This window comes from Lepisosteus oculatus, chromosome 19, assembly GCF_040954835.1.
Source record: "Lepisosteus oculatus isolate fLepOcu1 chromosome 19, fLepOcu1.hap2, whole genome shotgun sequence".
NCBI lineage: Eukaryota > Metazoa > Chordata > Actinopteri > Semionotiformes > Lepisosteidae > Lepisosteus > Lepisosteus oculatus.
Window position 1 is genome coordinate 16,515,500 of NC_090714.1, and position 27,683 is coordinate 16,543,182.

At 42.7% G+C, this 27,683-nt stretch overlaps 1 protein-coding gene across 1 annotated transcript; it reads left to right on the top strand.

Annotated features, from left to right (window-relative positions):
* Positions 1–26,928, top strand: mosmoa (modulator of smoothened a). The gene is made up of 3 exons (XM_006637209.3): positions 1–199; positions 18,357–18,569; positions 25,798–26,928. The coding sequence occupies exons 1-3, from the start codon at positions 94–96 to the stop codon at positions 25,980–25,982; spliced, it is 504 nt and encodes a 167-aa protein (XP_006637272.1). The 5' UTR covers positions 1–93; the 3' UTR covers positions 25,983–26,928.
* The last annotated feature ends 755 nt before the right edge of the window (positions 26,929–27,683 follow it).

Here is a 27,683-nt window from a genome sequence, read left to right on the forward strand (position 1 = left end):
GGGGTGCAGACGGGGATCCCCTCTTTCTTGCCTGGCTCTATTTATTGACCCCCCACGCGGCTCTCTGACGGCCCCGGGGCTCGTACGTGCGATATGGATAAACTCACCATCATTTCAGGATGCCTCTTCCTGGCTGCCGACATTTTTGCCATCGCCAGCATCGCGAATCCGGATTGGATTAACACTGGAGAATCCGCAGGTGAGGATCTGCGTGTCGATGCAGTCAGAAACCGCCGCTATCGGGGGGCGTCTGACCGACTGCTGGTGCAGGCGGAGGATCCCGGTTTTCCCGGTGCTCCTGTCCCCTTCACCCCCCTGTCCTAGCTCCGAGGTCAGCTGGACCCACCGGTTTGCGCTTTTCCTGTCTGGGGTGATTGTCTGTAACCGTTCGGACCGCAGCGGCGTCACTAAAGCGCCCTGCTGCTGAAACGCGCTTTTTAAACCGCCGCTGTAAGTCAGTGTTCGGGAATGGGAAGACATGGGTCCGTGTTTATGGCGACACCGGGACTTCTGCTGCTTTGCACCGAAGGGAAACTTTTCCTGGGCTGTTTTGTTTTGGTGGGAACGCCGGGCAGTGCCGTGCGCGTCTGCACTGGTGCGTGTAGGCGATGCACCCTCTGCGCTCGCCGTGAAACAGAGGTGGAGGGTGACGCGCTGGTGTGTGCCGCCGGGACCGTGCGGAGCGCATCCGAGGCACATCCCGGTGTGTCCCGGTGCCTTCAGGCGCACACGCGTGCACAGGTAGCTCCCGAACCAAGCTCGTTTGCTTTACGTGACCTTTGGTCCTCCGGTGGTACAGTTGCGCCGCGCAATCTCTCGGTCAGTGGCTTTATTATATAAGGTAGCGAAACCAAACGTCACGGAGCCTGGAAATAATGCTACATAACTCGCGGAATGCAGCATAAACCGACTGGGTTTTTCAATGACCTCGTGATGAGGGGGGTGACGAATTCTCTTCTCCCCCGGCTCTGTTCCTGACTGAACCTTGTCTTGTCTTGAGACAGACTTGTGGGGTCGTCTCGTCCCACTTTTGTCGGCTAACGCAAGATGCGGAGAGGCGAGGAAATGGGCTTCAGGAAGTGTAGTTGTAGCACTTGCGTGTATCTGGGCGTCCGGCGTCTGCCGTTATGTACTGTAGCTCTTCCTGCCCAGCAAGGGAAACGACTTCTCCTCGCCGCCCGAACTCTTTTTCTTTTCTAAGACCTTTTTATCTTATTCTGTTTTTTTTTTTTAGCTGTTTAGAGTGACTCCTCTGCTATGTCATTTATTCAGGATATTTTTGTTAATTGTGTAGTCAACATCATTTGCACAAATCCCCCAGATCTCCAGTCACCAGCAATTACAGTATCCCCGCGTTTGGCATTCAGAAACAAATATCATTAAGAAGGAAGGGTCAACTTTCCCCTTCAGAAGGAGAAACACCTGAACACTGTATGTCCCTTGCTCTGATTTCTGCGTGTCTTTATTTGTCTGTTCTGCGCTGTTGTTTACATCTCCACAGTCCGGAAAAGACAGTAGCTATACTTGAAACATCGAGTGATAATGTGCAAACATGCCTGTGTTGTCTTTAGCGTTCAATCGCGAAGCGCTCATTACCAGACATCAGCCACCGTCACCGGCTCTCGCGTCCTCCGATGTCGGATTTTGTAGCCTGTCACACTGGAGTTGCACCGATCTGCCTTGATTCCCGTTTGCACCACTATTGACCTCAAGTCATAGAAAAGGAAAAGCAATTTACAACGTCATTACCTTTAATCAAAGGAATTGTTCGCGGGAGTCAAAGGTGATATTTAAAACGGTTTGTTAGTGAGGGAAATGACAACGATTTCTCTGCGTGTGTATACTCCCAGTGTGTTTATTTACAGTACGGCATACACGACGAATGCGTGGCTGATTTATGAATAGGGTTAACCCACTCGTTTGATGTTAATGAACAATGTGTTCATTTTAAAGCAGATTATGACTTCTGGTTTAGGCCCATGTCGTTGAGGAACAGGTAAAGCTAACTTCTCACTGGCGTGGAGGTTCGGATGTGGCAAGAGGTTTTATTCCTCGAGCTAAAACAAAAGTTTTCGAGAAACTTCAGCCTACCCCCAGTGGAAATAATATTAGCATTGATTTAGTTGCAGTAACGTTACTGAGGCTTTGCACATTTGTCTCTGGCTGCCTCTGTATTTCTGTCAGACCGGGCAGCTTTTTCTCGCAAAATATTTCAGGAGCAGTGAAGCAACCACGTTGTACTATAGGGAATAACATTTGCCATAGCAACGAGCTACACACATTGGAAGCTTTTGCCAAACACAACTACACATTCAGTTCATTGCTGTAGCAGGAAGATGCATGGCTATCGTTTCAAAAGAACAGCCACCACCGCATCTGGATATATGCAGCTTATAAATACATTTCAGAACACATCACGTACAGGAGGGTTTAAAGAGTTAGGCAGACAAGGGTTTCAATGGCAGCACCATCATCCCCACAGCAGAAATGTCTAGTCGCAGCTCTCGTGGTGTTTTCATGACCTGCAGAGCAGCGATGTTATTTAAGGCACCAGTGTTTGCAAACGGAACGTCGTTCTAAAAGAATGATGGCGTCATTATTGATACACGGCCCATTTGCTGCAACTTTCTAACCTTCCAGACAGTGGCGATGTGTCAGTCTAAACTCCTTGTCTCGGAGTGTATCCAGTGAAACCGACCAGACATTCTGAAAAATAAGCATGCTTTCCGGAAGTCAGAGATCCCCTCGGTGTGATTTAGTCCACAGTCTTTCTTTAGGACTGTTCATGAGGTGGTGTGATGGACTAAATAGTGGTCTCTATTTGTAGAGCGTGAGCAGATCACGGATTCTGTCATTGCTGGTGACTGGAGACATTGGGTCCGCTCCTGTGTGCGGAGTTTGTAATATTCAGTGAGGTCTCGAGTGACTATACTCTTTTGTGGGGGCTATTTACATTTTGTTTAAAACAAAAAATAAAAAACCACAACAACAACAACATGATTAGTAGCGCTAACCACGTGTCTTCTTTATATAGCTCTCTCCAGTGTGCTACTTCCGGTTGTCTCTTTACGCGGCGACTACATTCTCACCAAGGGCAGAGAGGAAGGCTTGCGTGGGTCATCGGGTCACGTAATGAGCGTTACAAGACAGTCCGAGTGGGCTGCCTCCGACGCTGCTTGTGGCGATAATACTTTATTTGTTCACATTATTTCAGATCCTTGAAATAGTGGCTAGTGTTTCTCTTGTGCATTCCAAGACTGTGCTTTATGGATCAGGAGCTCCTGAATGCCCGATCCCTTCTCTGGCTTACGTGTCTGAGCTAAGAGGGTTGTCACTATCAGCCCGCTTTGAAAACAATCTAAAACGGGTTGTTTTCTTCGGTGCCCAGGGGCGGTAAGGAAGGGACTCCCGGTGTTGTCCTCACCTCCGTCCTGCGGCACTTTGAGGGTTATTTATAACGGCTTCATTTCCTGTCTTGGTCCAACACAAAAGCACGACGTTAAAGCATGTTTGCCACTAGTTCGTTTTACACGCCTTCCTGTATTCCAGCCTGAATCGTGCCTCAAAAGATGTATAAAGCCGTTTTAAAAAGGTAGAAAAGTGAATTAATTTGTTGTGTAATCACGAAGCTGTGTGCCGGCGCTGGGATATTATCTGCAGTGCAGCTCCTGGAAAGGTCCCATGTGCTGTTTTCACAGGAGAGTCCAGCCTTATTCCTGTTAGCAAAGTCTTCAATCATGTTTAAATACATTTATAACAATAACTACGTGAGCGTCATATAAATAATTTTAAAAATGATTAAACATTTTGGTTGGTAATTGTAAAACACTGAAGGATGTTTTTTTTGTAATTCACATTAATAGTATATTCACTAATATACTGTAGTATGGCACAATTCTTTAGGAATGAAGTTATTGCCAAAAAAGACCCTTGTATAACTGTTCTTGTGTTCAGTTGCTAGGGGTTTCCTACCATGTAACGCTTGTCCAGTTATTTACCTTCATAGTGTTGAGGACGGTAACCTGATTGGTAGGATAATCTGGATGAGAGCACGGGTTTATTGAGAGACAGGTAGGTAATATGATCAGTCACCCTCAAGTTATTTCCCGTATTTGCATAGCTGAGCGCTATTGGTAAAATTTAAAAACATGCAAACGCTGCGATTGAATCAAGCGTTCTGATTCCTCTCTGGGCTTTGGTGTCTCACGGCTCCAGCCAGGCTGCCGTTTGGTTTGAGGATTTCGGCACAGCGATCGTGAATCTAACGGTGTTCTGCACACGGACGTCCCGTTAGGATTTGAAGTGAAACGCAATGTGGTTTTAAGCCACGCAAGGTCAAACTGCAGGATAGTTAGACTGCTATTTTCATTCAAGTGTTCTGCACGTCGGTGTTTCACATTACAGAAACACAAACCTGACATGCAGTGCGCCTGTGACAGCCTGCGTGCGTTTTGTAGCATCAGCTTGTGCGTCAGATTTCTGAAGTAGGCCTGGTCATCTCTTTGTCTTAATATGGTATTTACCAGGTGCCTACTGCGTGGGAGCTGGAAAAAAAAGTGTTCGTTCTTCCTCTTTATGCAATAATAAGGCTTATTAGTCTCAGTGACTCATCAAAGTGCAGACAATTTACTCTCGGTGAACACTGGGGGGGACAAACACAGGGATTCCAGGTAGAATTTCTGCTGTCGGGGATGTAAAATGGATTTCTGTGAAGATTTCGGTGGCTGCTATGAGGAAGTTTATTATTCTGCTGCGAAAAATGACTGTAATAGAAACAGTAGTCAGATCTAGGAGTAAAACAAGGACAAAAGAATTTACTATCAAAATAAATATTTCCGTGAATTAACCTTCCATAGCCGAAACAAAATGCTCAGTGCCACCCTGAAGTTCAGCTTCCCTGAAAATGTATGATTGGTTGATGGGTAGTAGAATTCTTTGACTTTCCAAAATCATGTCATGAAAAGTGTCACTTATGTGTTCAAGCATTTGAACTTTTGGACAGGTGGAGGTAAGGGTATTTGGAGATGTAGGATATTCAGAATAGTTCCTGACTGCTGTGTTCATTTGAAACCTGTATGCTATCTGTGGTTCTGTTAGCTGTTTGTGATGTGGTAAGATATCCATGCTCGTGTACGGTTGTTTTATTCAGTTCCAGATAGATTTAACGAGTTTAAATGCAGGCAAACTTCAAACAATTAGAAAACCAGTTGTATAGAACCCCCGACTGGTTTACTTAAGAGAAGAATTTCACGTTCTCTGTAAGCATGATGCAGAGCTTTCTTCAGCACAGGTTTTTAATGCGTTAACATTTTCTGCTGATTTCTGCTGCTTACGGCAGAAACTTCAACATGCAGAAAAATAGAACGGAAAAGCGTGTCTGTAGTGGTGACTGTTAACTTGTTTTCTGTGCGAGACATTGGCGAATGTCTATGAAGAGACCGTGACATCGAGGCTGCACTCTGGCCCTTTCTGAGTTGGTGTGGGGCTCTGTGTGATTCCCGAAGCAGTGCAAGTGTAGTCTATTTTGTAATACTGCCACGGTGAACCTTCTCAGAGACCTAGATATCGGCTTCAGAGAAGGACACGCAGTGCAAAAGTGCAGCAAAAACTGTTTTGCCAGCCTGCCTCAAGCATGCTTGCATGAACAGAAACCTTATATCTTCAAAACAAACATCTTTAAGCACAGTCCTGTAGATTTGGAGATGGGCTCAGGTCAGGAGCTCAGTGTGAAATTTAATTGACGTTGCTTAAGGTTTGCATGTTTTTACTCCATATCAGTTAGACCATGAAGCATATACTGTTGCGGCACAGTGGCCTAAAGATCAAGAAGTGATTAATCAAGTTCTTCTTTTCTTTTTCAAAATATTTATTTTTATATGGCACAGTATTTTGTAAAAATATCAATGCAGTAGTTAATTTGGTAGCCATTGTCTGCACCTAAACAAACCTCTGTCAGTTAAGAATGATCATCTTATTTAATTCCCTCTTTCAGCAATAAAAAATATTTTAAAAAGCAATTAGAAAAGACAATATGCAAACAGCTGATATGAGAACAATTGGTTCTTGTAAGGGCCATGATTTAAAATGATTTAATTATTGTTAATGATTGTTAATTTACAATTTAATTTAGAATAAAAAAGTTTTTTTGCTTTTGTTTTGCGGCCCGTGGTGTATTTAAAAGTAACACTGTGGTGTGTTGTTGACATGTCCCATCAATTTATGTCTAGTTCGCAGTAACACAGATTAAGGTTTTAAATGTAGAAGTGATGTTTACTGACTGGGCGTTGCTCTAGAATGTAAGGAGATACAGTTCAGTTGTGGATATGGCGGACAGCCCAAAAGCCTTCTGCTACCCTAAAAAATGTCTGACCGCTTAAAGTGACCTTCTTTCAAGGTTAACAATCATCACTGGCACACTCCTAAATTAATAGAGCTACCAGTTATCATCCTGTTTGTTTTCTCTGGCCACATGCACAGTAATGGACTTCTTAAATAGTATTTTTTGTCTGGGAAATTGTGCATAATGCAAAGAAGAACATTAATACATTCTAATGTAGCAAAAACAATTCTAAATTGTAGAATCACTCTAAAAAATGTGCCTTTAACTTAATTAGTCCAGTAAGGTACCTAATGGGAAAACATTACTTTGAGGATGAGCTGGATTGCCTTTACTAATTAGGTCTTGTGGGTAAAAGCCTCTCAGTGGAGACTTCCTTGTATTAAAGGCTAAATGAACAAAATGGATGTGGCAGTCGAAAACGTCGCTCTAGTTGTTTAGCTCGTTCTGAATGCAAAGTTTTTATGTGCAATCTGAACACAATTGATTTTAGTTATTTTTAGTTGTTTTAAAATTGGATTGCATATTAATCTCCACTTTATAGTGAATCTTCAGTTCTTAGAGCGTATATTTTTAGAATATTGAGTATTTCAAATGCCTAAAACATCTGTTCCTGTAAATCTTTTATCTTTGTCAGGGCAAATGTTCATGTGTAATTGATAAATCTCGGAAGTTTAGGGGAAGAAGACAGTTGTGTCTGATATTTGAAGGATTAAATTTAGCTGAATGTTTCTCGAGCAATCTTCCTTAGTTATCTGGGATTTTATTGATGCTCCTGAAGAATTGAATGTTCTTTCGTCTTTTTCAGAGGAAGCTTCTTGTGGGGAAGGTTTTTCGCGAGCATTTCTTTTTGTTAGATTGAACATAAATCACTGAAACTACCAAGCGTTTTCAGATGGCATTTTCATTAAGCAGCTATAATAATGAGCACATGATTTATGAGGCTTTTCTTGCACTGAAGATGGGCAGTTGTGATTCAGAATGTGCACACTCCCATGATGACACCCACTTCATTCGGATCCCAGGGGTTATTTTGATTAAAAGTTAACTGTATTGGGCTGGAGGGCGACAGGCTTCTCTTAGCTCTTGTAGTTAATATTTTCCAAATGCTCATTGAACGTTGAAAAGCATTGATGTGAAGTATTTTGGGTGGCTGAAGATCACAGACAGCTGTACTTATTTACTCACTTATTGGACATTATTTATGCACTATAACTCCAGGTTGTAAATGTGACTTTGAAATACTTCAGTAGTTTGGGTGTCAAGGAAGCAGTATGGTATAACGGACTTCTCCTGGAACCCTCGTATAGTCTCAGCACATTTATCCAACCATCACCTTTGTATAAATTCTTTGTTTTGTTGTTTTGTTACTGTGAGATCCTTTGTAATCAGAATTTAAACATGGTAGGATATGAACATATCCTTTTTGCAAGCAATATCCGTGATTGCAGTGCTTTCTTCTACACTGAAGCAGGTTTTTAACGCAAATAGCCAAAAGTGTGTTTCTGTTAATAAATCATTTAACATTTGTGGTGGTTGAACGTCATTCATTCAGATGATGATAATTGAGGTAATATTTATCTAAACTGCAGTGATGTAAAAATATTTTCTCTGTTCAGAAGCCTCTACAAATATTTATTTTTCCTGTGGTAAGGATTCAACATTTTGCTAAACTAGGAGCAGATCATTTTTACTGCACATTTCCATTGAATTTGCAGAACAAAAGTTTCAGGTTAGAACACTGAACTCAGTTTTAAAATCTCCATTTGTTTATTGACACAGAGCAGTGTATTTATCCATTTAGTAGTAAAAACATCAACTGTAAATACAAAACAGGAAGCACTGAGCTGCTAGGGACTGCCTGCCGTTTGAAAAAGATAGTTGTTTGTTGACAGCAGTTGTATTAGTTGTGGGGAAACAATAAAAAAGAAAATAAAACAATACAGTATACAGTCCAACATGTAGACTTTAAATAAGCGAAGTACAGCTTTATAATGCACTAGTAAGGCCTTGTGTGAAGTATTGTGCTTAGTCTTGGTCACTGCATTGGTCACAGAAGAGGCGCTGGGATCAATCCAGAAAAGAGCAACCGGTGCATTCTGGGATTTAACAGAATGGTCTACACAGTGACGGGCAAGCAGAAGGAAACCAGGCGTGACACGGGAGCGAGAGGACACCAGTGGCAATGAGAACAGGAGGCAGTTCTTTACCCAAAGGGTGGCGGGAGTGTGTAACAAGCAACTGCGTTGTGATGTTGAAGTTGATACCCTGCTTTTTTTTTGTTTGTTTTTTTTTTTCCCACGATGAGATCCCTGGATTGGCTAACTGGCAAGACAGACCAAATGCCCTCCTCTCGTTTATAATTACCATCATTTCTCACCGTCCTCAGAACCGGATCTGGTGTGTTATCATTTTATCTTGACGCTTTCCAGATTGACAGTGTTTGTGACCCATGTTTTTGTCGAGGGGTTCTTCTACACAGTTCACGGTCAGAGCTGCCCCTCAGTGTCTCTGCCTGGGTGGCTCTTCACCTGGGGGCAGCTCCTGGTGTGGTGTCACATCTGGCCAGAGCTGCAAACCCCAGGCACAGATCGGGCTGTTAATCTGGTCTCTATGGGAGCCATAGGGGTAAGTCGAGAAGCAACTCCTCCATTATTTATTACAAAAAGCAGGCAACACCTCTACCCTTTTCGTGGATTAAATCATGTTTGTCATGAAGTGAAAACATAAGCAAGGAATCACAATGAAGTCTCTTCCTCCGACAGAATGCCATGCATTGTTTTCATACTAAGGCCAATCCCATGCTTTTTTAGGTTAAAACTACTTTTGGATAATGAATACATTTAGAAATAATTCTGAATGTTCTCTTCCTCTACATTTTCCGGTAGCAACACAATAGCTTTTTACAGTGAAATCAGCGACGTCTAAACTGTATGCGAGGTAGGATCCTGTAATTAATGTCCTGCCGAGAGAGTTTATCTTCACCTTCTCCTCTGCTGAAAGGAAGCTCAGGAGTGGCTGTGTAGGCTGTCCTCTGGGTTACATTTAGTCCTTATATACACACCCCTTCTGTCAGTGGGTCTGTTGTCTTCCATTCACTCACTCTTCTGAAAAGCATAACAGTGGCTCATTTTGGTCAGTCTTTATTATACTTTAAAATCATTGCTTTTTAAAAAAAAATCTGAAAAACATTCTTGGTATATTCTATGACGATGATCCGTATAAGGACTCTCATTTTTGGAGGTCAGAGTCTTGCAGATGTCGACTGTCTCATGAACAGTAACAGACTTGAACTTAAGCGTTTCGTGTTGCGGGGGCGGAGGCGTGAATTAAGATTTTCAGCTCGAAAACTGCAGCAGGTGAAGCCTGGAGCTAAGGACTTCCAGGGTCTAGAAAGTGTCTGCCTAGAGGCCTGGTCCCCGATCCCCCCAGACCCTGTGTGTTCTCCAGCCTTAGTAAACGGCACAGGAAGGGGCTGTGCGCTGTTAGCCATGCCAGTGGAGGTTGCACCAAGCATGAGAAACCAGGGATCCAACAGAGGTTTTAAAATAATTGTATTGGAATAAAAGCCTGTAGTTTTCCCCGTTTTATGTGCACAAAATCTAGCTCATTAACTGTGTTGTTAATTTTATACGGCTTTTTTTGTTCATGTTTATTAAGGGTGCCAATAGCTCTCGAGCCCACTCGACTCTGAAAGCAGGCATGCCTTGGTTTTGTAGCCACCAACAGGAACTGTTAAGATGACAGCTGGCAAAACAATGCCACAAGCTACGGGATCTGCAGCAAGCAGTACTTTGAAAACACGCTTCTGAAGTCAGTGTTGGGCTGTTTTTAAAAAAGCTTTATTTTCTTTCAAATGATTCCTTTGGCAGTACCCGTGTGTGCAGTGGGTTTAACCCAGTTTTCCTACCTTCGTCTTGGGTGTTTGTACCTTGTCAGAAACACAAGGTCAGCAGTGTGATCTGTGCCCTGGTGAAACCCGTAAACCTTTCTGCTTAACTCACATCTCATGCATGTTTTTTTGTCATGACAGCATATTTCAAATCGTTCCAAATGTTGTAATCATCATATATCAGACGACTAGCACACTGTATTCTGTGTTAAATGAAAAAAAATGCTTTTAAAAAGGGTACAATGAATTATGTGCTCATTTTGCAACCTATTTTCTTTATCTGTCAATAAATCGCAGTCGCCCGAACTGTCTGTGATTCAGCGTAAACTCAAACAATATTCCTTTTAAGAAACTCTTTTGTGCTTTCCAGGTTCAGTGCTTCGTTTCTTTGGAACACTCAGTGGGTATTTAAATGTGAGAGTAATGGGCAATACTTTTAAGAAGGTTGTGCTGTTTTGTTTTTTTTGGGAACAGGGTGGCTGGTCTGTTTCACTTCTAAAAAGCCCTTCTGATATGTTGTTTGACAAAGCAGTGTGAGAAAGTCATTGTACAGTTTAGCTCTGTAACATTAAACAGGGCTCACAGAGACGATAAATACTACAGTATAGATGGGTAAAGATCCAGAATAGCTGTCTGTATTTAGAGAGTAGCGCTTAACTCTGCAATTGCTAGAAATGCATTTCATCATGGCAGGGTGTGCTCTGGGAAGCAGTATGCTATTGTTAAATTGCAAGCGTAAATAAATCATTTCCTTTGTAAGGAGGTGGTTTCCTTTTTGAAGTTCCAAAAATACGGTTTTAAACTGCTTTCTGTTTTACTGTGACATTTCACCTCGTTTTTATGTGACTGATTACGTTGATTAACAGGGGTTTAAGAGGACAAGTAAGTGTTTCTGGGGTCGTTCTGGCAGGAACAAGGGTGAAAGCTTCTCCTTTGCTGTGTGTTTTGTCAGAAGATGCGATGCTGAAGACAAGAGAAAAGAAACGGGCGACCAAACTCACGCCAGCGTTTGCTGTTGTATCTCGGAGTCATAGGTTGTTTTATAACTTGTATGATTAGACTCCCTGGTGTGTCTGGGAGAAATCCAGAGGACTTGCGACTCAGCGGGGTACCTCTGACAGTTTCCAGCAAGGAGAGTGGCACTGTGAGGCCTTTTCCCTAAATCTGCTGCTCGGTGCCTCCAGTTTTGCCTTGTTTGACATCCTGCATAGCTTTTAAAGTGTACAGGTGAGCACGCAATATATACAGTCTGTGTTTATGCATATGAGATAGTTGAAAAGAATACTTCGTCCACTGTTTTCCTTTTTTTAATTTCACTTCTTGGAAAAATAAGCGCCTTTGGGGGTTATTAGGCAGGAGTGTTTTAATACGTTTGCTAATTGCAAGGCTGACGTGTAGCTCAGGAGCTTAGGCCAAGTGCTGTTTGTCTTCTTGAATTTCAGGGGGAGGACCTGTCTTCCTTACACTGCATTTTCCATTCTTCTCCCAATAGGTGCTGTTGTGTAACAGAACAATATTTTTCCATCTCGCTGCCTAGTCAGTTGAGTGACCTAGCCACAGGGTGTTTTGCCATTTTGTTTCCTAGCAAAGCAGGTTAGGTTTGGCTTTGAATACAACAGATAAATGTAGCAGTAAAAGAAACAATACCTGGTTTAATGTCCTAGACATTAGCCTGTGTTTGATGTCAAATTCAGGGGGGAAAAAACAACTGGCAGTTTTGTTCAAAGTGAAATACAGAAAAAGACCGCAGTGGAATTCTGCTGTGAATCTGCTTTGTTGTGGTTTAAAAATCAGCTGGAGCAAACACGGAAAAAAATTAGGCTTTCTGTTCAAGAGACGTGCAGCTGATTGATACAGTAGAGCTGCAACCTGTCAGACCTTTTGTGTCTGTAGGCTGGGCTGACTTGATTATCCGCAGAGCTTCTTTTCTCAGCTGTGTTCCTCCAGCTTGTGTTGTGAGTGGCCGTGTCTCCTGGAGCAGATGAGCGGGGCTGTGGGGGACTGCAGAAGTCATGCTTACCCAAGAGCTCCCCGTGGATGAGGACAGCACTGAACTCTTCCTCCTGTACTCTCGCCAGGCAGCGAGCCGGAGAGCTTGTGTGTGCAAGGCAAAGCCCGGACCGAAATAAGGAGGTGCTTCTGTCTCCCCTTTTGCAGTTCATTGTGCTTGAAGCCCTCATTCCAGAATAAATGTTTATTGATGTGCGTTTGTTTTATGTGGGTCAATAAAAAGATACGTTTTCCATACGTGTAGTCGAGGGTCATGATTGCTGTGTCTCCGTCTGGATAATGTGAGTAGACGGCGGATCCTCCATACCGCGTCCATCGGACTGCGGTTTGTGAGGTTCAGAACACAATTCAGCACGGACAAGGGGATGCAAGCTGTCATGTCATGTGTTGTTAAAGGTGAATCAGGTTTCTGTTTTTACAACAGTACTGTGCAGGTTTCCTTCATGAGTGTTTTAACCTGTTGCCTTGTTTAAAAGTGTCATCACCAAGTCGAAAGTTCAAATGCAGGAAAGGGTGTGTATTTGTGCTTTTGTTTCGTTCTTTATTGCAGTTCTTCCCTAAGCATGTTGTGGATGGTCTAGCACCTTCACAGGCTGTAATTCAAGTGCAAGGAGCAAGCAGTGATGAATTAATGAGAATCCTTAGTTCTGTAAACATGTTAATAGCCGCTGCACCATCCTGTAGGATGTTTAAACTTTTACCAAAAATATTTTTAGTAAGCCATCTGTGATTTTAAACATTAGCCCCCAGCAAATGGAGTTGTTTTACAATAGGTGCCTTTGTTGTGGTAAACACTGAACGTTTTGCAGACAGAGCCCTTCCTATAGAGAGGGACTTGATTACATCACCTCAGCAGAAACAAATGTAGCTTTTATTCAAAACAGCTTCATTTAAACTAATAGGATTTGACAGTAAATTTCTGAACAGCAGTTCGGGTAAGTGGATTAGTTTGACAATTTCATGCAGGTTTAAATCCCTGCTTTTCAGTTGCTCTGCCGTTCTTCTCAATGGAGCCCCTGCTAATGTGTCCGTTGGGATCACCCGGTAGTTTCTCTGCAGTGGTAAATCAAAACAATGAGGCTGCGGAATGAGACCGTTTCAGAATGCATTCCTATAGGCGCTGAAGAAAGGCATTGAGATTGTGCAGTTGTCTGCATCCTCAAGTTAATCTCTCTGCTGGCTCAGAAAGGCCTAACTAGGGGTTGAGGTGCACTTGAGGAGGAGAGAGCCATCTTTTGTGAGCATTTGACTACACTCCAGTAACATTCCCTTATTTCTGGTGATCCCTGAGAATACGAGAAGATGTTAGTGCACAATAGTAGTGTCATTTTGTTACATGGATTTGTGTGGGGTTTGGAGAGTCTGCAGAAGGCAAGATAACACACTCTTCACTCCTCTGGGCAGAGGCTGCCAGGTATTCCTGTTTCTAGTGTACGAATAAGTGATGTGTGAAAGTGAAGCATGTGTTTGTGGTCTTGCGCTGATGGGCTAGTGCAGTGAGTGGCTGTAAACGTACTTGATAGCGTGCCTGCTTGTTGTAATGGAGATATTCAGATGTGAACTTGGAAGCAGCAGGGGACTGACTGGTGTTGGGGAAATATTTCTAAAATACAGACATTAGCCTCTATTAAACCCTGTAAACACTCTTCTAATTCACTCTAAATACTTTGGCTGTTGCACAAATCCCTGTGTCGCACAAAAGCAGCTGGCAAACACCCATTTCAACTTTTTAATAGTCTAAAGGGAGAAAACAATCGCCCTTTCTGAGTGTTTTCGATGTTTACGGTGCCCTTTATTGTAAGCTGCAATAGTTTAACAGTGCAGTATGAAGAAGTAAAACAGCAGAAAACCCTTCTACTGCCTTAAAACAGAAGTCAAACATTAGCTAACAATGAAATGTTGACTTGTACTTCTTTAGAAATATTTTTTATTGCTGGTGATTCCAAAATAAGTGACGTAATAAATTGTGCTTTTCCGACTTGAGCCGAATGTTGCTTTTACATGAAATGAAAGTAGGCGTGTAGTACAGTCTGTTGTTGATCGCTAAGGAATGCCAGGACTGTGATAGCCCTTGTGTTGTGAAGTTTGTGCTGCTGAAAGTGAACAGGAGTGGTATTGCTCATCAAAGAGAATACCTCTTCTGCATTTCCTTTTTACTAAGTATGTAGTACTTCCCAGGCCGATGGCTGTTTTACTGCGGGGTGAGAGGCAGACCCCCTCTGGATTGAGCTTCCTTGTTATGAGCTTGCAGCCTGTTTCAGTGCAGGGTTACCCCTTACAGATGGTGTTCAGAATCAGGATTGTAGGCCTGGTGTGTCTGAAACTCTGAAATTATTTACCCCATCAAGAATTTTGGAGCATCCATTATGTTCTCATTTTCTTCCTGATTGAATGCTTAAATAATAAGCTGCCTTATGATGCGCTGTGCGTCACGTAATGTGCTACTGTCTTCTTGTATTACAGGCAAGGCCTGGAATGTCATGAGATGCGCTTTGCTTTTCATTTGGTCTGACGGAGTGGTGCGGCCGAAGGGAAGGACTGCGGTGTTAAAATAATGTTCATCCCGAACTCCGGAGAGTAGGGGAACGGCAAAATCAAATACGCCTCTTTCTTCTCCGTTGTGGAAAAAATGAGTCACTCTACAAATGTTGCTGTGCGGCTTTTATCCTGCTTTTTTAGTACCTCGCCATCAAACCTTTCAGCGGTGCCCAGTTTTGCACCTCGTGCACTCGCTGGCTAGGTTGTTTATAGACGTCTGGTTGTGGCCAATGCCCTGGTGCACACTTCCTGTGCTGCCGACTGGGGTCGGGGCTCTGTTTGCGCTTTCTTTGAAAGACATCACATGGCACGGGCCTGGGATCATGGGTTATTAGGCCCCTTTAAAACACACAGGCTTCAGAAATTGATGGTATATTAACTAATGGCCAGAACCCTTAAGAGCTAAGTTCTAAAACACCTTGTTAAGAAAAGTATGCTTTATATATATGTGTGTGTGTCATGTTTTATATGCAATAAGATACAGGTAGTCATTTGTGTTTTTCTGAAAAGTAGCTAAAGCTCTTTTTATTCTTTGAAAAAGGATTTGGCTTATGTAATGCCTTCAGAGTCTAAATGTACTGTTGTTTTCCATAGCTGTCTTGTGTGCTCTACGATTAGACCACTAAAAGTTGATTTGAGAACAGACTAACGACATTCAAGTACAGGGCTGAGTCTTTTCTGCAAACTGATTTTCTCAGCCAGTATCCACCGGATTTTATTGCTCAGCTTTTCCTGTCCTCGCAATCAAGCAATCACTTCACTTCTCAGTAAGTGCAAGCCCGTTAGACAGCTCCATTTTAGGGCTGAATCTTTCCGTGAAGGGTATCTCCCGGAGAATCCTCTAATCGTCTAGAGTTTGATTTCTTTATTCGTTATTAGGGTTATGGTAGCTGGAGAAACGGTGGTGGACCCGTTGTGCTTCAGATTAAAGGATCAGGTGTTGTACGCTGGTTTGTAAACTCCAGTGTCGAGCACGAGCTGGGTGCTGGGAGGTGGGAGGAAGAAATGTCAAAGAGTGGTGCACATAGGCTTCTCACGTTTCCCTTGTCTTCATGATCCTGGTGCGTTTCCACTGCAGCGTTACCGCATCCCAGAAGGAATCCAAGATCAAGCCACATGCTAGCATCAGAAACCGTTCTTTTCAAGGAATCAAAATGATCTTCAGTCACAAACGACGGGGGTACATTTGAACCCACCCAGCCAGTTTGACAGCAGCTAATGAGTCCAGGGATCTCGTCCAGCTGTTTTTTGAAAGAATCCAGGGTATTGCATCCACGAAGTTAATTACTTCAACGGGAACTAATAGAAGATCTATTCCATCTTTAAAGAGTTTTTCGTTCGGCTTTTGTAGTCTACAGTATATAAATCTTGTCTTCATTTCGCTAAACACGTTAAGAGTTAAACAGAAAAAATTCTGCAGTATAAAGCAGAATGCAAGTGTTTTTCCAAGTTTCCAATCAGGAAATTGATTTCTTCAGGCTGTAGCCTTGATAGAGAAGCCCAGTGAAAAGCAAGCTTAATCAGTCATAGACAGTTGTTCTTGTAGGGTTTACGGTCTGAGCTCAGAACTGACTTGTATAAAACTGTTGGGCCCAACAGGCAACTAAGTCAAAATCTGATCTTGGACAAGTCATCTGTGTGTCCCCTATGGAGGTGGGCAGAGTGTCATACATGCTGTGCGAGTTATTCCTTTCAGCCGAGCTACATATGAATTACTAAAGCACCAGAGACCTCATTCATTTTTTTTTTTGCTGCTTTTTAATGTCTTCATTCGCCAGGCTTGTTTCCATGCCAACCACTGTACATTTTTCTAAAGGTGAAACAGAAATGAATCAAGAGGTCACCACTGCTGGCAGTTCTGCGGTTTCATTAAAAATGAAACCATCATTAAAAAGCCCAAATACGTAACGGGCTTCAGCTGAATAACTTTGTCAGCTGTTAATGTTTTTTATCATGTCCTGCCTGACCACATTAAACAGGAGCAGCCTTGCTCAGAGTGTCAGCGCACAAGAGGAGATGCACACTGGCCTCTGTTTCTCCTGCTGGCACGCTAGTACTGGAGCAGAACTAGACACAGTGAACGAGCTGGTTTTCATGCGATTGACCTGCAGGCAGATTTGTGTGTGTGTGTGTGTGTGGCTTAGCTAGCCCTAGCTTTGTGATTAACCCGTTTATATTCAGAGTGCTGAGCCCCAGGGAGTGTTTTGGACAAAGCTTTAAAGACCCCCAGCTGTGATAATTCATTTTCCAAAATGTATTCCCCACTACGCTAAACATGCGTTTCTTGCCCTTTGATTCCTGCCTTGTTCATGTTTCGTCCCCAAAGGCAACTTGTCAGGGAAGACTCCTAAGTCAGGAGAGTCTTTTTTGAGGTTAATTGATTACAAAAGGGGCTAATGGACGCTCTCTGTGTCGGCCTTGTGATCATTTCTAGCCCATTGACAAGAGACTAGGAAAGAATGCCAAAGGTCAGGAGAGTCGGCGCGTACAGTCATCTCACGGGTTGGATCTGCTCAGGAGAAGTGTCGTGACAGAAGATTGCGCTTTTCCGTTTTGGTTTTTCGCTTGGCCGTCCAGTCCTTCCAAGTGTCCGCACAAAGACATCCCCACTTAGCCTCCTGTGTGAAGTGAGCCCCGAAGAGAACTTGCCTCCTGCCCTGTTTTCGTGGTTGGACATCCCCACCCCTGGGGTCTGAAGAGTGTGGGGACCGGCTGTACGAGCCCTTCACTGTTTGCATGGCCTTTCAGTGCCTGCGGGTCCATGCAGCGTGGTGCGAGCTCCATTGGCACCACGGTAAAACACGTTGGCTTTGGAAGACCGGCTGGCCGCAGAGTACAGTCTCGGAGTGTCACAGTACATCGAACTTTTGTCTTTGTCGACCAGTGCTGTTATTACTGTTGCTTTCTAGGCTAGTAATGTTCTTTAACATCACTTCAATAAATAATCAAGGTAAAAAAACGGCAGGCACGGTAAGGTCATTCCCGTTTCTTTGTCTGCCCTTCGGACAGATTCTGATTTGTCGTCTTAATCTGAGTTTGAAATGCTGTTGCATTCCTTCCACTCAGGTCAGGTAATCGTTTTCTCTTACTGAAAATATAAGAACAGCCTTTGAAAAGAATCTGCTGTATAGTCGTCTTGTTACAGGCATTCTGTACAAGCCCTGGTTAAAAGGCATGACGCATCAGAAGCTCAATGGGAAATATGTCATCCTTTTTCTGGTGTGCGGTTTTTAGATATTTCTAAGTACCTGTAAATTTACTAACACTGAATAAGAAGAGAGATTTTGAATTGCTTTAATGGTAGCTCTTATGCAGTGCTCATTTCAGCTTTTTTTTTCCTGCTTGCTTGTATAGTTCATTGTAGCACACTTCAGTTAATTATTGATCCACTGTGGACAGATTCAGGTTTTTCTGCCAGCGCTGGTGATCTTCTGTGCTTTAATTCCGGTGTGGTGAGCAGCCTGCCTGGCTCTCCCGTAAGGCCGTGTCCTCCTGTCCTCCGTGCGTCCGCCCCTCGCTGCGAGGCGGGCCCTGCTCCCGGTGCCGAATGGCGTCTCAGGCCTGTGCTCTGTGTTGCAGGTGCTCTTACCGTGGGCCTGGTCAGACAGTGTCAGACTATCCATGGACGGGACAGGACCTGCATCCCCCCGCGGCTGCCTCCGGAATGGGTCACCACGCTGTTTTTCATCATCATGGGGATCATATCCTTGACTGTCACGTGCGGCTTGTTAGTGGCGTCACACTGGCGCAGGGAAGCCACGAAGTACGCACGCTGGATAGCCTTCACTGGAAGTAAGTTTCTTTTGGGTTCCTCCCAACACGCCACCTGTGGCTAATCTGTACTCCTCATTTTCAGTTTCAGGATGAGCGTTCTTCGCTCTGCCCGTACCTGCACTGCACACTGTCCTGGGGATTTGGGAAACTATTTCCATACTTTGTGGGGTCTGGCAGAGGATCCTGTAAAAAAATACTTCCTGCTCTTGATAGGGGAAAAATAACCTAAGAACAGAAAATAATAAGCAGTGTGATTGATCAAAAATCCGTAGGAAACTAAAGCCATTTCTTTAATATTATACAGAAGGGTTTTGGTCATTTCTCCAGTTTTAAAATAGCTCTACGGTCTGCCTGTGAAAACCGTTTTGGAAGGGGACCTGAGTCTCGTTAGGGCTCATGTCTCCCATCCAAGTTGATAATCTTGATTCCTTGAGCAGTGCAGGCCTGAGGATATCCATCCGCACAGCAGTGCCAGGAGCAGGTGGTTCTGGTCTCTGGGAGATGGTGGTTGATGCTGACATACCCATCTGCCGGGCTAATCCTGCACATGTAGAGAACTGTAAGGCCAGGCTTCCTAAAGAGCTGAAGGAAAACAATGGGTCTGCTCTTCTGTGCAGGGACTTGGCAGCCGGCATCGCTGGTAGAAGTTTCGTTTTCTGGCTGATTAGTGTTGACCTCTCCGAGCACCAGCCTTGCACCAGCATCAGAACATACGTCTAATTACTTCCAGCTCCACCAGTTTCCAATTATGAACACTGCTTCCTGCATAAATCTCACCGATTCAGTGTTCAATTATAACAATGCCGTCTGACCATTAGAGAAGAATTCATTGTTTACGAGCTAAGGAGAAAGTTCCCAAGCCACTAGGGATCGGCCTGTATTCACACAGCAATTACATGTGCTCTGATTTCCCCTTGAGAAGAACAAAGAGGACATTAAACCCCAGCGCTTATAAACTCTTCTTTAAAAACTAACACGCATTCTGCCAGTTATTCTCTCTGCAATCTTTAGGATTCTGATATGAACAAGTTGCGGTCTGCTTCAGTCAGGGGAAAAAAAGCCCGTTGCCGCCCTAGGTTGAGTTAGAGGAAGAAAAAACAGATTAATTCCTAACATCATTCATGTCAAATGCAGACAAAGTAAAGGAACTAAATATCTTTAGTATTGACCAGATGCTTGCAACAGTATTTGATGTTTTAAAAAACAAGATATAAAGGTGATATATATATATAAAGATATAGACAACACAATGCAAAGAACGTCTCCTCTCAGTCACCAACAACATTCAGAGGAAATGCCTTTCAAACCTGAAATGTGAGGCACTTCTGTCCTTAAGGAGCTGGAGCTGGCTTGATTGAAGAGCTACTTAGCCGTTCAAAGCAACACTTTGGCACCCTGCTGGAGGCACCTGGACAAGAGTTTCGATTGAGATCAGTGGGTCCTGTCCTACTTCTCTCTCCTTAATAATCCTTTTTAATATTCTTATGTACAAATTGAAATTTGGAAAAAATTATTTTATGCTAATTCACCTTTAATATTTACGTGGGCTGCCGCCGTGCGTCAGCATGTGTTGGCTGTACAGGAACAAGTAAAGCTTAATTCAATGCTGAAACATTTTCTTCCTTCTATCTTTCCAGTGTGGATTTAACTTTCATTGATATTGTTGTATGTCAGATATTAAAGTTCAGGCAAGGGTTGTAGCAAATTATTTTCCTGCTATTTATTGTGGGTACATCCCTGAATGTCATCTTAATTATCTGCTAAACTGTGAGCACACTCCACTGGGCTGTTAATGTTGCTAACAAATACAGTGATTAAAATAGTGCGAAATGGCTGCTTTGATTTCTCTGTGGGAGTTTTCTGCAATAGTCTTAAAGTGCTCTGTCATCATTTCTGTGCTGACTTTGCATCTGTCTGTCCAGAAGTTTAAAGTGCCAATTACTACCTAAAAAGAAAAATCTGTATTAAACTATCTTGAAATCTTAAAAGTTAATATATGCCAGGAAGAGATTTATTTCATGAGCCTTAAAATGTGACTCATTTTAATAAATAGTTTCTAATACATAAATATCAGGCATTGCTAATTGAGAATTTATAACACTTTTTTGTCGATGCGTCCCATGTTTTTTATTAATAGGGATTTTTAATTGCTGTTTCACAGTTTAAATCAAGATCATTGGATAGCTCATCCTAGTTAAATGCTGATGAGCTGGCATTGGAGTCTTCACAGGAATCTCAGTTGTATATCCAGCCCAGTTTTTATCTCTGTATTTGGTGTAAACCTAATTTGTATGGGGAAACAGTAGGGAAGAGAATTAAGAGCAATTTTCTTGAAAGCACTAGAGTATAAAGTATACCAGCTGATGAAAATCTGTTGAATGTGCACGCTTTAAATGTAATATTAATGCATCAAATGGGGAATGAATCAAAGAGAAATGGCTCAAAATTGTTCTTAGCTCTTTTTGAGATTGTGATTGTCACACTTTTTTGGGAAATGAGTCATTTTTTGCGGAGGCGGTGAAATCATAAAGTAGGACATAGATAAAGGGAGATCTCTGCTTGAAAAAACAGTCTGGATGCACTGTTCTGTACAGTGTGTTCTTTGGTTTAAAAGGTATAAAGAGGAAATGCTGTGTGATTACGTTTAACTCTTATGATCCTGTAAGCTCTTGGTTTGTGCATATCAGACGTACAACTGGCAATATCTTTCAAAATCTCTTAAAGCCGTGAAATGAAAGTCAAGATGTGACATTATGTGTACATGCTGATTTCTTGTGCACAAGGCAGAGGCAAGCAATGCATCTGTCCCCAATACCCTGCTGTTTACCAATAACTTACAAGGCCTGTCATTCATAGATTCATTTAGAAATGTTTGCTTTGGGTGGGTGTTTCTCAGTGTGCCAGCTTTGTTTTTAATCTTCCACATAAGGGCGACTGGTATGCATTTTCAAGCCTTACACAGGTGCTTGGTAGTAGTGGGTTGGCTTCAGGCCACTGTAGATGAAAGGGGGCTTTGTGCCATGTGCACAAGACCCTACTATCCACAGAGGAGATGCTCAGGCCTCTGAACAGGTTCCTTATTTCTGTTCCAGGTCAAGGAAGCCCCTGCTCTGCAACGCAGTCTGGACTAGCATATGGGCTGTCAGCAGGGGCAGACATAAATATTAGCCACTGTCTGCCTGGCTTAGTGGGTTAGCCGCCACACTCCCTCAGCTGGTCTCGCAGAGTCGGCGAGCAGCACCATGTGCTCTTCAGGCTGTCTGCAAAGGGAGGCCGCTGTGCTGGTTGCGCAGTTCAGCGTTAGAGGGAAGGGTCGCGACCCACATTTAAAAAGAGTTTCCTTGATTTCCTGCTGTAGGAAGTCCAGCACCAACTTGTTGAATGACTGCTTTTGGCACCTTTTCAACACTGTTTTGTTTAAATCCACTTTTCATTTCATTTCAGAATAAAAGTTCTAGTAGCCGAATGTGAGATGACGCACAGCCTATGGAACTTCATCTGACTAATTTCAATTTCAGTCTAAAACAGCAGGTTTTGCTGATGCATTTTGTGAGTTTGGCCAGTACTTTAACAACTTAGATATAATGGCATCCAAGGCCTTTATATAGCTAAATCAGATGTTCTGTATTTACATTTGTATATTAAAGAATAAAAATGTTTCATTTGGATCATTTCAAATGTACTGTATCGAGAGTAAATAAGAAAATGACCAAAGTAACCCGATACAAATAAAAACTCACTTACATAAATATGTAAAACACACGGGATGTTATTGATAATAAATGTCACAGATAAAGTGAGTAAGCAATAAAATTCAAATAAAGGCTGAGGGAAACCAGGCTCTTCTGAAAATACAGTCAGTACTGCAATATTGTACTGTATATATGTGTAACTATAGGTTCATAAAATAACACCGAAATGGTGTTCTTTTTATCGGTTTTAATGTTAATTATGAGTTTAATTCATGGATTTAATTTTGCAAATGTTTGTAGACTAATGATTCAGTGTGTAGCCATGACACCCATGCATGACAATGGCAGTGCAGTGCAGACACAGGCATCTTCTGTTGCTCCTGTTCTGCTTAGTAAAACCTCTGTAATGGTTAAATAGCCTTGAGGTTCTCATTCCGAATACAGTACAGTGTTTTATCTTGCCATTCGTAAGCTGTGGGAAAGAGCCCTTCAGGGCTTGTTTTGACTACGCTGGAGCAGAATTGCCCGACAGATGTTAGCAAACACGTTACAGTACTTAATCTGTGTGTTTTCATAATCCGATCATGGCCTTGATGCATGTCTGCATTTGCATTATACAGTTTAAAACTTTATTCACAGAGCTGTAAAAGTGACTGATTTTGAAATGTGATTTCAATGCCTGATTTGTAAACCACTAATTGAATTTTGCTATATCCTTTCTGTCATTCCCCCCTTACTTGTGCTTCAGTGAGCTCGACTTTCTGAAATATTCTACACTGTGGGAGTAGCAACAGAAGCCAGATTGTCCAGTAATACACGGAGCAGCTGCTGTCCATCACAGTAGTCTGAACGCTTGTGAAATATTTATGACTTCCATTAACATCAAAAACTGTTGAGAGGGTGGATTTAAAAATAGGTTTTCTTCTAGAGAACTGTTACATGTATAATGTGGGTAAAACTGGATTCCCATGAAAGTTATTGGGATGTTCTTGTTTATTGTTGCTTCTGCAGCCCTAAATACTTAAGGGGGTTGATCTGCAAGTTGACCTTTTTGTGGAATTAACAGATACAGTGGGTCTGACTCACAGTGTCCCTTGTTTGAATTTTCATGAAGGCAGTATTAAACTCATTTCCAGTTACTGTATCTCTACTATTTGGTCGATCAGACATGAAATGGGATATTGAGGCATACAGTATGAGGCAGCAACATTTTTTAAGTTATAAAATTGCAAATCGTTTTGATTGCACAAAAGCATCAGTGAAATACATTTATATAGTAGTGGATATACAATGCAATATAATATTATTAAAGACCGTTATCACCTACAGTCGTTTCCCTTTTTAACAGAATCAAGAAATTGCATAAACATATAAAAAAAAAACTGGTGGTACACTATGCCAGGTTGTAAATAAGTTATTTCAGTTATTGCTGTGCAAGGATACTCAGTCCGGTTATTATAAGGGGCCACTGTGCCACTTGTTGCCTGCATGAAAAAATGTTGATGTAAAAATCTTTTTCATCTTCACAGACGTGTACTTGATCTCATGTATTGCTAGGATCCCAGGCATCTGCAACTTTCTTCCACATGTTTTTCCCCTGTTCTCCGAGGTTTGAATGTGCATGAGGAGGAGGAACCCATTTCAGACTGGACCCTCTGGATAGATATCGCTGTGCAAGTAGTAACTTGGCAGTGGCCTACAGCTGGTTTGTACCAGTAAATTATACACACCACACCTGTAAAAGGATTGTCATCACATGTTATCAAAGGCTGCTGCTCCGTCTCTTAATCAGCAGCCCCTGGCTGTATTGCTTGTTCCTTCAGTCTGTCTGGCTGTGCCAAGCTCATGAACTCTTTGGCATGTTTAAAAGTATGCAGGGGACCAGGCCACCTGCTTAACCTAATTAATTCTGTCCAGCTTTCTTGTCTTTTTCTTCTCGAAACAGTGGTGTAGTTCTTTGAAACCCCCTGATAAAATTAGTGGAAAGCTGTCAGATGTCTTTCACAGTTTGGAAGCAACAAGGTTTTATCTCACACACCCCTTCCCTCCAGGTGCTGGAACAAAACACTCTGACCTCCAGTGATCACATCCTGAACATTCCTGCGAGCAGATTAATTACCGCTGTGGATTAAGAGTGAATTTTACATTTTGCAAAGTGCTTTTTGGAATTCCATCTGTAGATGGCTCCAGTTTTGTGAGGGTAAAACCTGTTTGCAGGGATGAATTAATAAAGAAAGTTGCATTCTGTTTTGTGTTGGCATTATCCTGTGGACTAGCAATCTGCAGGATTCAGCAGTACTTTAGTAGGGGCCTAATGTTTAATCCCTTTTTTCTTCAAAGCAATACTTTTTCTTTTAGCAAGCATGGTTTCTTTTATTGTACCTGTCTACACTGGGCACAGTCCCCTTGCAGAAAGCAAGTACTTTTTTCCCTTTGTTTTTAAAAATGAAAACAAGGGTGGTTTAGGAAATTGTCACGTTTGGCTTTTGTGATTAGTTCGGTATTGTCATTTCAGAAATTCTTTCAGTGACCCAGAAAGCAGAGACAGAAATGGGAACAAGAAGCGTTCGGCCCATTGCTTGTTAAGTTGCCAAATAGAAGGGTGTTTTGCAGCCACAGATCTGATGTTATAAAACGACTTACTTTTCTGCTGTCTCCAAGCTTTATGCTTTCCAAACTCCTGTAAGGTTAATTGCACTGTAGCTTGGGAGCATCCAGAGACCCTGTTATCCTCCTAATGGTTCTACAAAAGTGATGTTAATGTGCTGAGATGTACGTTGTGATTTATCCCTATTAGAGCTCTTTGAAAATAGATTTTCTTGCATAGTGTGTGGCTGACTGGGAAGAGTGAGCCCTTCCCCTGTCACATGTGCAGAGCTGCACCACCCTTGGAACAGGTGCTTCTGAAATCCGTCTGGAAATGGAACGCTTAATTCTGATGTCATTGGGGCAAGTTATGTCAAGATTGGAATTTCGGATCAAAGACAGCTTCAGTGTTTTTAGATTTCAGTCTCAGCAAATGAACTGGGGCATCAGTGTATTCACTGCATCAGATGCATTTATGTCAAATACATTTGCAATTCTCTTTCTCTTGTCACAGCGTGAAGAGCTTAGCCACAGTTATCGGCTCCATTGCGCAGCCCCTCCCCTTTAATGGTGGTGTTAAGCTGTCTGGTGAAAGACAAAAAATCAAAAGCTAGACAAGGTACCCTGTGTAAAAGTTAGTTTTTTTTTTCCGTTTACAGATACAATGCTTCAATAACGCAGACACTGCGATTTAAAACATTGGTCAATCAGGCATCAGCCAGTGGCAGTACAGTCCCAGATTACCTCTCACCATCTCCTGTTTGACAACCATTGTCTCTAAAACTCTTCTGAAGTGTTTTTCCAGATTTGGACAACAGTGATGTATATCCTTGCTTCCTTTACTATGGACTGAGATCCATTCCCAATCATTGCATGATAAAATAACCCATTTTAAGTTATTATGGCATTAACATACTGTACCATGTCAAGAGATATCCTGATATTTCCTTTCTCGTCTTCTTTTGCAGTGGTCCTGTTCTGCATGGCAGCTCTCATCTTCCCCATAGGATTCTACATCAATGAAGTGGGAGGACAGCCATATAAGTTACCTAACAACACAGTGGTGGGGTCTTCATATGTACTGTTTGTCTTATCCATTTTTTTCACGATAGTGGGACTGCTGTTCGCTGGGAAAGTCTGCCTGCCTGGCTGACAGCTCGTGCCCGCCGTCGTCTTCGAGCTTGGAAATTGCACCTGCAGAGGGGTACTTGAAAAAAATACCGAAATGGACTAATAATGAGCTGTCTTTGTGAAGGGGGGGGATCTTATTTAAAACTCTCAGCTTGTTCTCACTATGCACTTTGGATAAACTGAAGAGCCTTTTTTCCGGATGAGACGCAGACAATGAGCAGCATGCCTGCAGCCACTGACGTAGCTGCGCCCGCACTGTGACGCGTAGTCGTTCAGAGGGTCTTCGTTGATGACAAGAACATCACCCTTTACTGTACATGTTGTTGTTTTGTTTTTTGTTCTCGATTGGTGACAGTTTCATCATGCAGGAGTGTTTTACCAATTTCGAAAAGCAGGAGTATGGAAAGGTGGGCTTCGTGCTGGCTTGTGTAGTCAAAGCCTTCACTCGAGAGTCTGGGGGGTGCCCTGTAGCCGGGAGGTTGCCAGTTCAGATCCTGGCTTTGCCACGCGCTGACTGGTTTGGAGCTCCCAGGGACTGGGACACTATGGGCTGAATAGGGTAGAGTTGAATGGGGCACCGTGGGCCTGCTGCTTCTCAGGCATCTGAGTTTCGGTTCAGGCTGGCACGGAGGCCCTGTCAGGGCGGAAGGGAAGAAGGGGCGGCCCGAGGCGAGTGACCCCGATACTCGTGCTCCATTCTCCTGTCCCAGGCAGGTTTCGTGTGTGGCGGTGGAGGGCGGGGTTGGGTAGGCACCTCTGCTCGCTAGCAGGGAAGAAGAAAACCCCTCTGGTTCTAAATTTTAAGAAACAGGATGAAAATCTGAAACTCGTCAGTACTTAGGCCAGTGGATTGCGGGACAAGTCCAGGTGAGGCAGGCCTCACGGTTTAAAATGTCGGCTGTGAAAATTATTTTTCACGGTCATGTTTCAGTACCTGATGATAAACCAAATAAAACTTAAATCCTTAATTATGTGTTGGATCAGTTCATCAATAAGCCTGTAATTTTATTTCAATCAGTAAACGTTGGTGTGTCACCCCTCTCTTATGTTGTTTGTAATTTACGTGGCCTAACTTGTTACATACTGTATATAAATACAATGCCAGAAATGCTGTTTGGTTTGCTAAGAGAGCACTGTGATATGCACCAACAATCAAATCCAATAACAAGAGAAGCTGTTGTCCTGAAGGTGTTGGGTAAAAGCTCTTTGGGTTCCTCATTCTCGGTAATTCACCCCGATTTCTTAGTCCCAGAAATCGTCCCATCCCCACTTGCTCCCTCTTGGTGCAGTTTAATAATAGATAAAAATGTCCACAGTTCAATCAGATTTCTGTATATCGAAGGGCAAAAAATGTCATTTAAAGCTAAATCTGGAATGTAAAAAAATACACTGTTGGTAACATCTTCCCGGTGTAAGCAAATACTGTACAGGCTTTTTGCTTGCTTATCTCTGCTCAAGAGTACAGGAGCATGCCCCTTGCACAGGACAGAGGCACGGCTGCACATGTAATAGCTGAACTTTAAGGTAATGAAGCCTTGTCTGCATTCGAACAAAATCCGTATTTGCAGAAAATAAACCTAGGTCAGAATGTCGCTGCTCTTTTAGTGCAAGATTTAAAGGGTTTCTTCAGTTCAGAACTAGATTAGTGGGGGAAGATGTTCTGTTTTGGTTACTCATAGATTTTTTTTTAGTGTCTAAGTGTTTTGAGTTCCATACTTGTAAT

Excerpts from the sequence above, each read along its gene's own strand:
- mosmoa (XM_006637209.3), top strand. The coding sequence starts at position 94 with ATGGATAAACTCACCATCATTTCAGGATGCCTCTTCCTGGCTGCCGAC. Across the intron at positions 200-18,356 it reads TAACACTGGAGAATCCGCAG|GTGCTCTTACCGTGGGCCTG; the intron begins GTGAGGATCTGC and ends TCTGTGTTGCAG. Across the intron at positions 18,570-25,797 it reads CTGGATAGCCTTCACTGGAA|TGGTCCTGTTCTGCATGGCA; the intron begins GTAAGTTTCTTT and ends CTTCTTTTGCAG.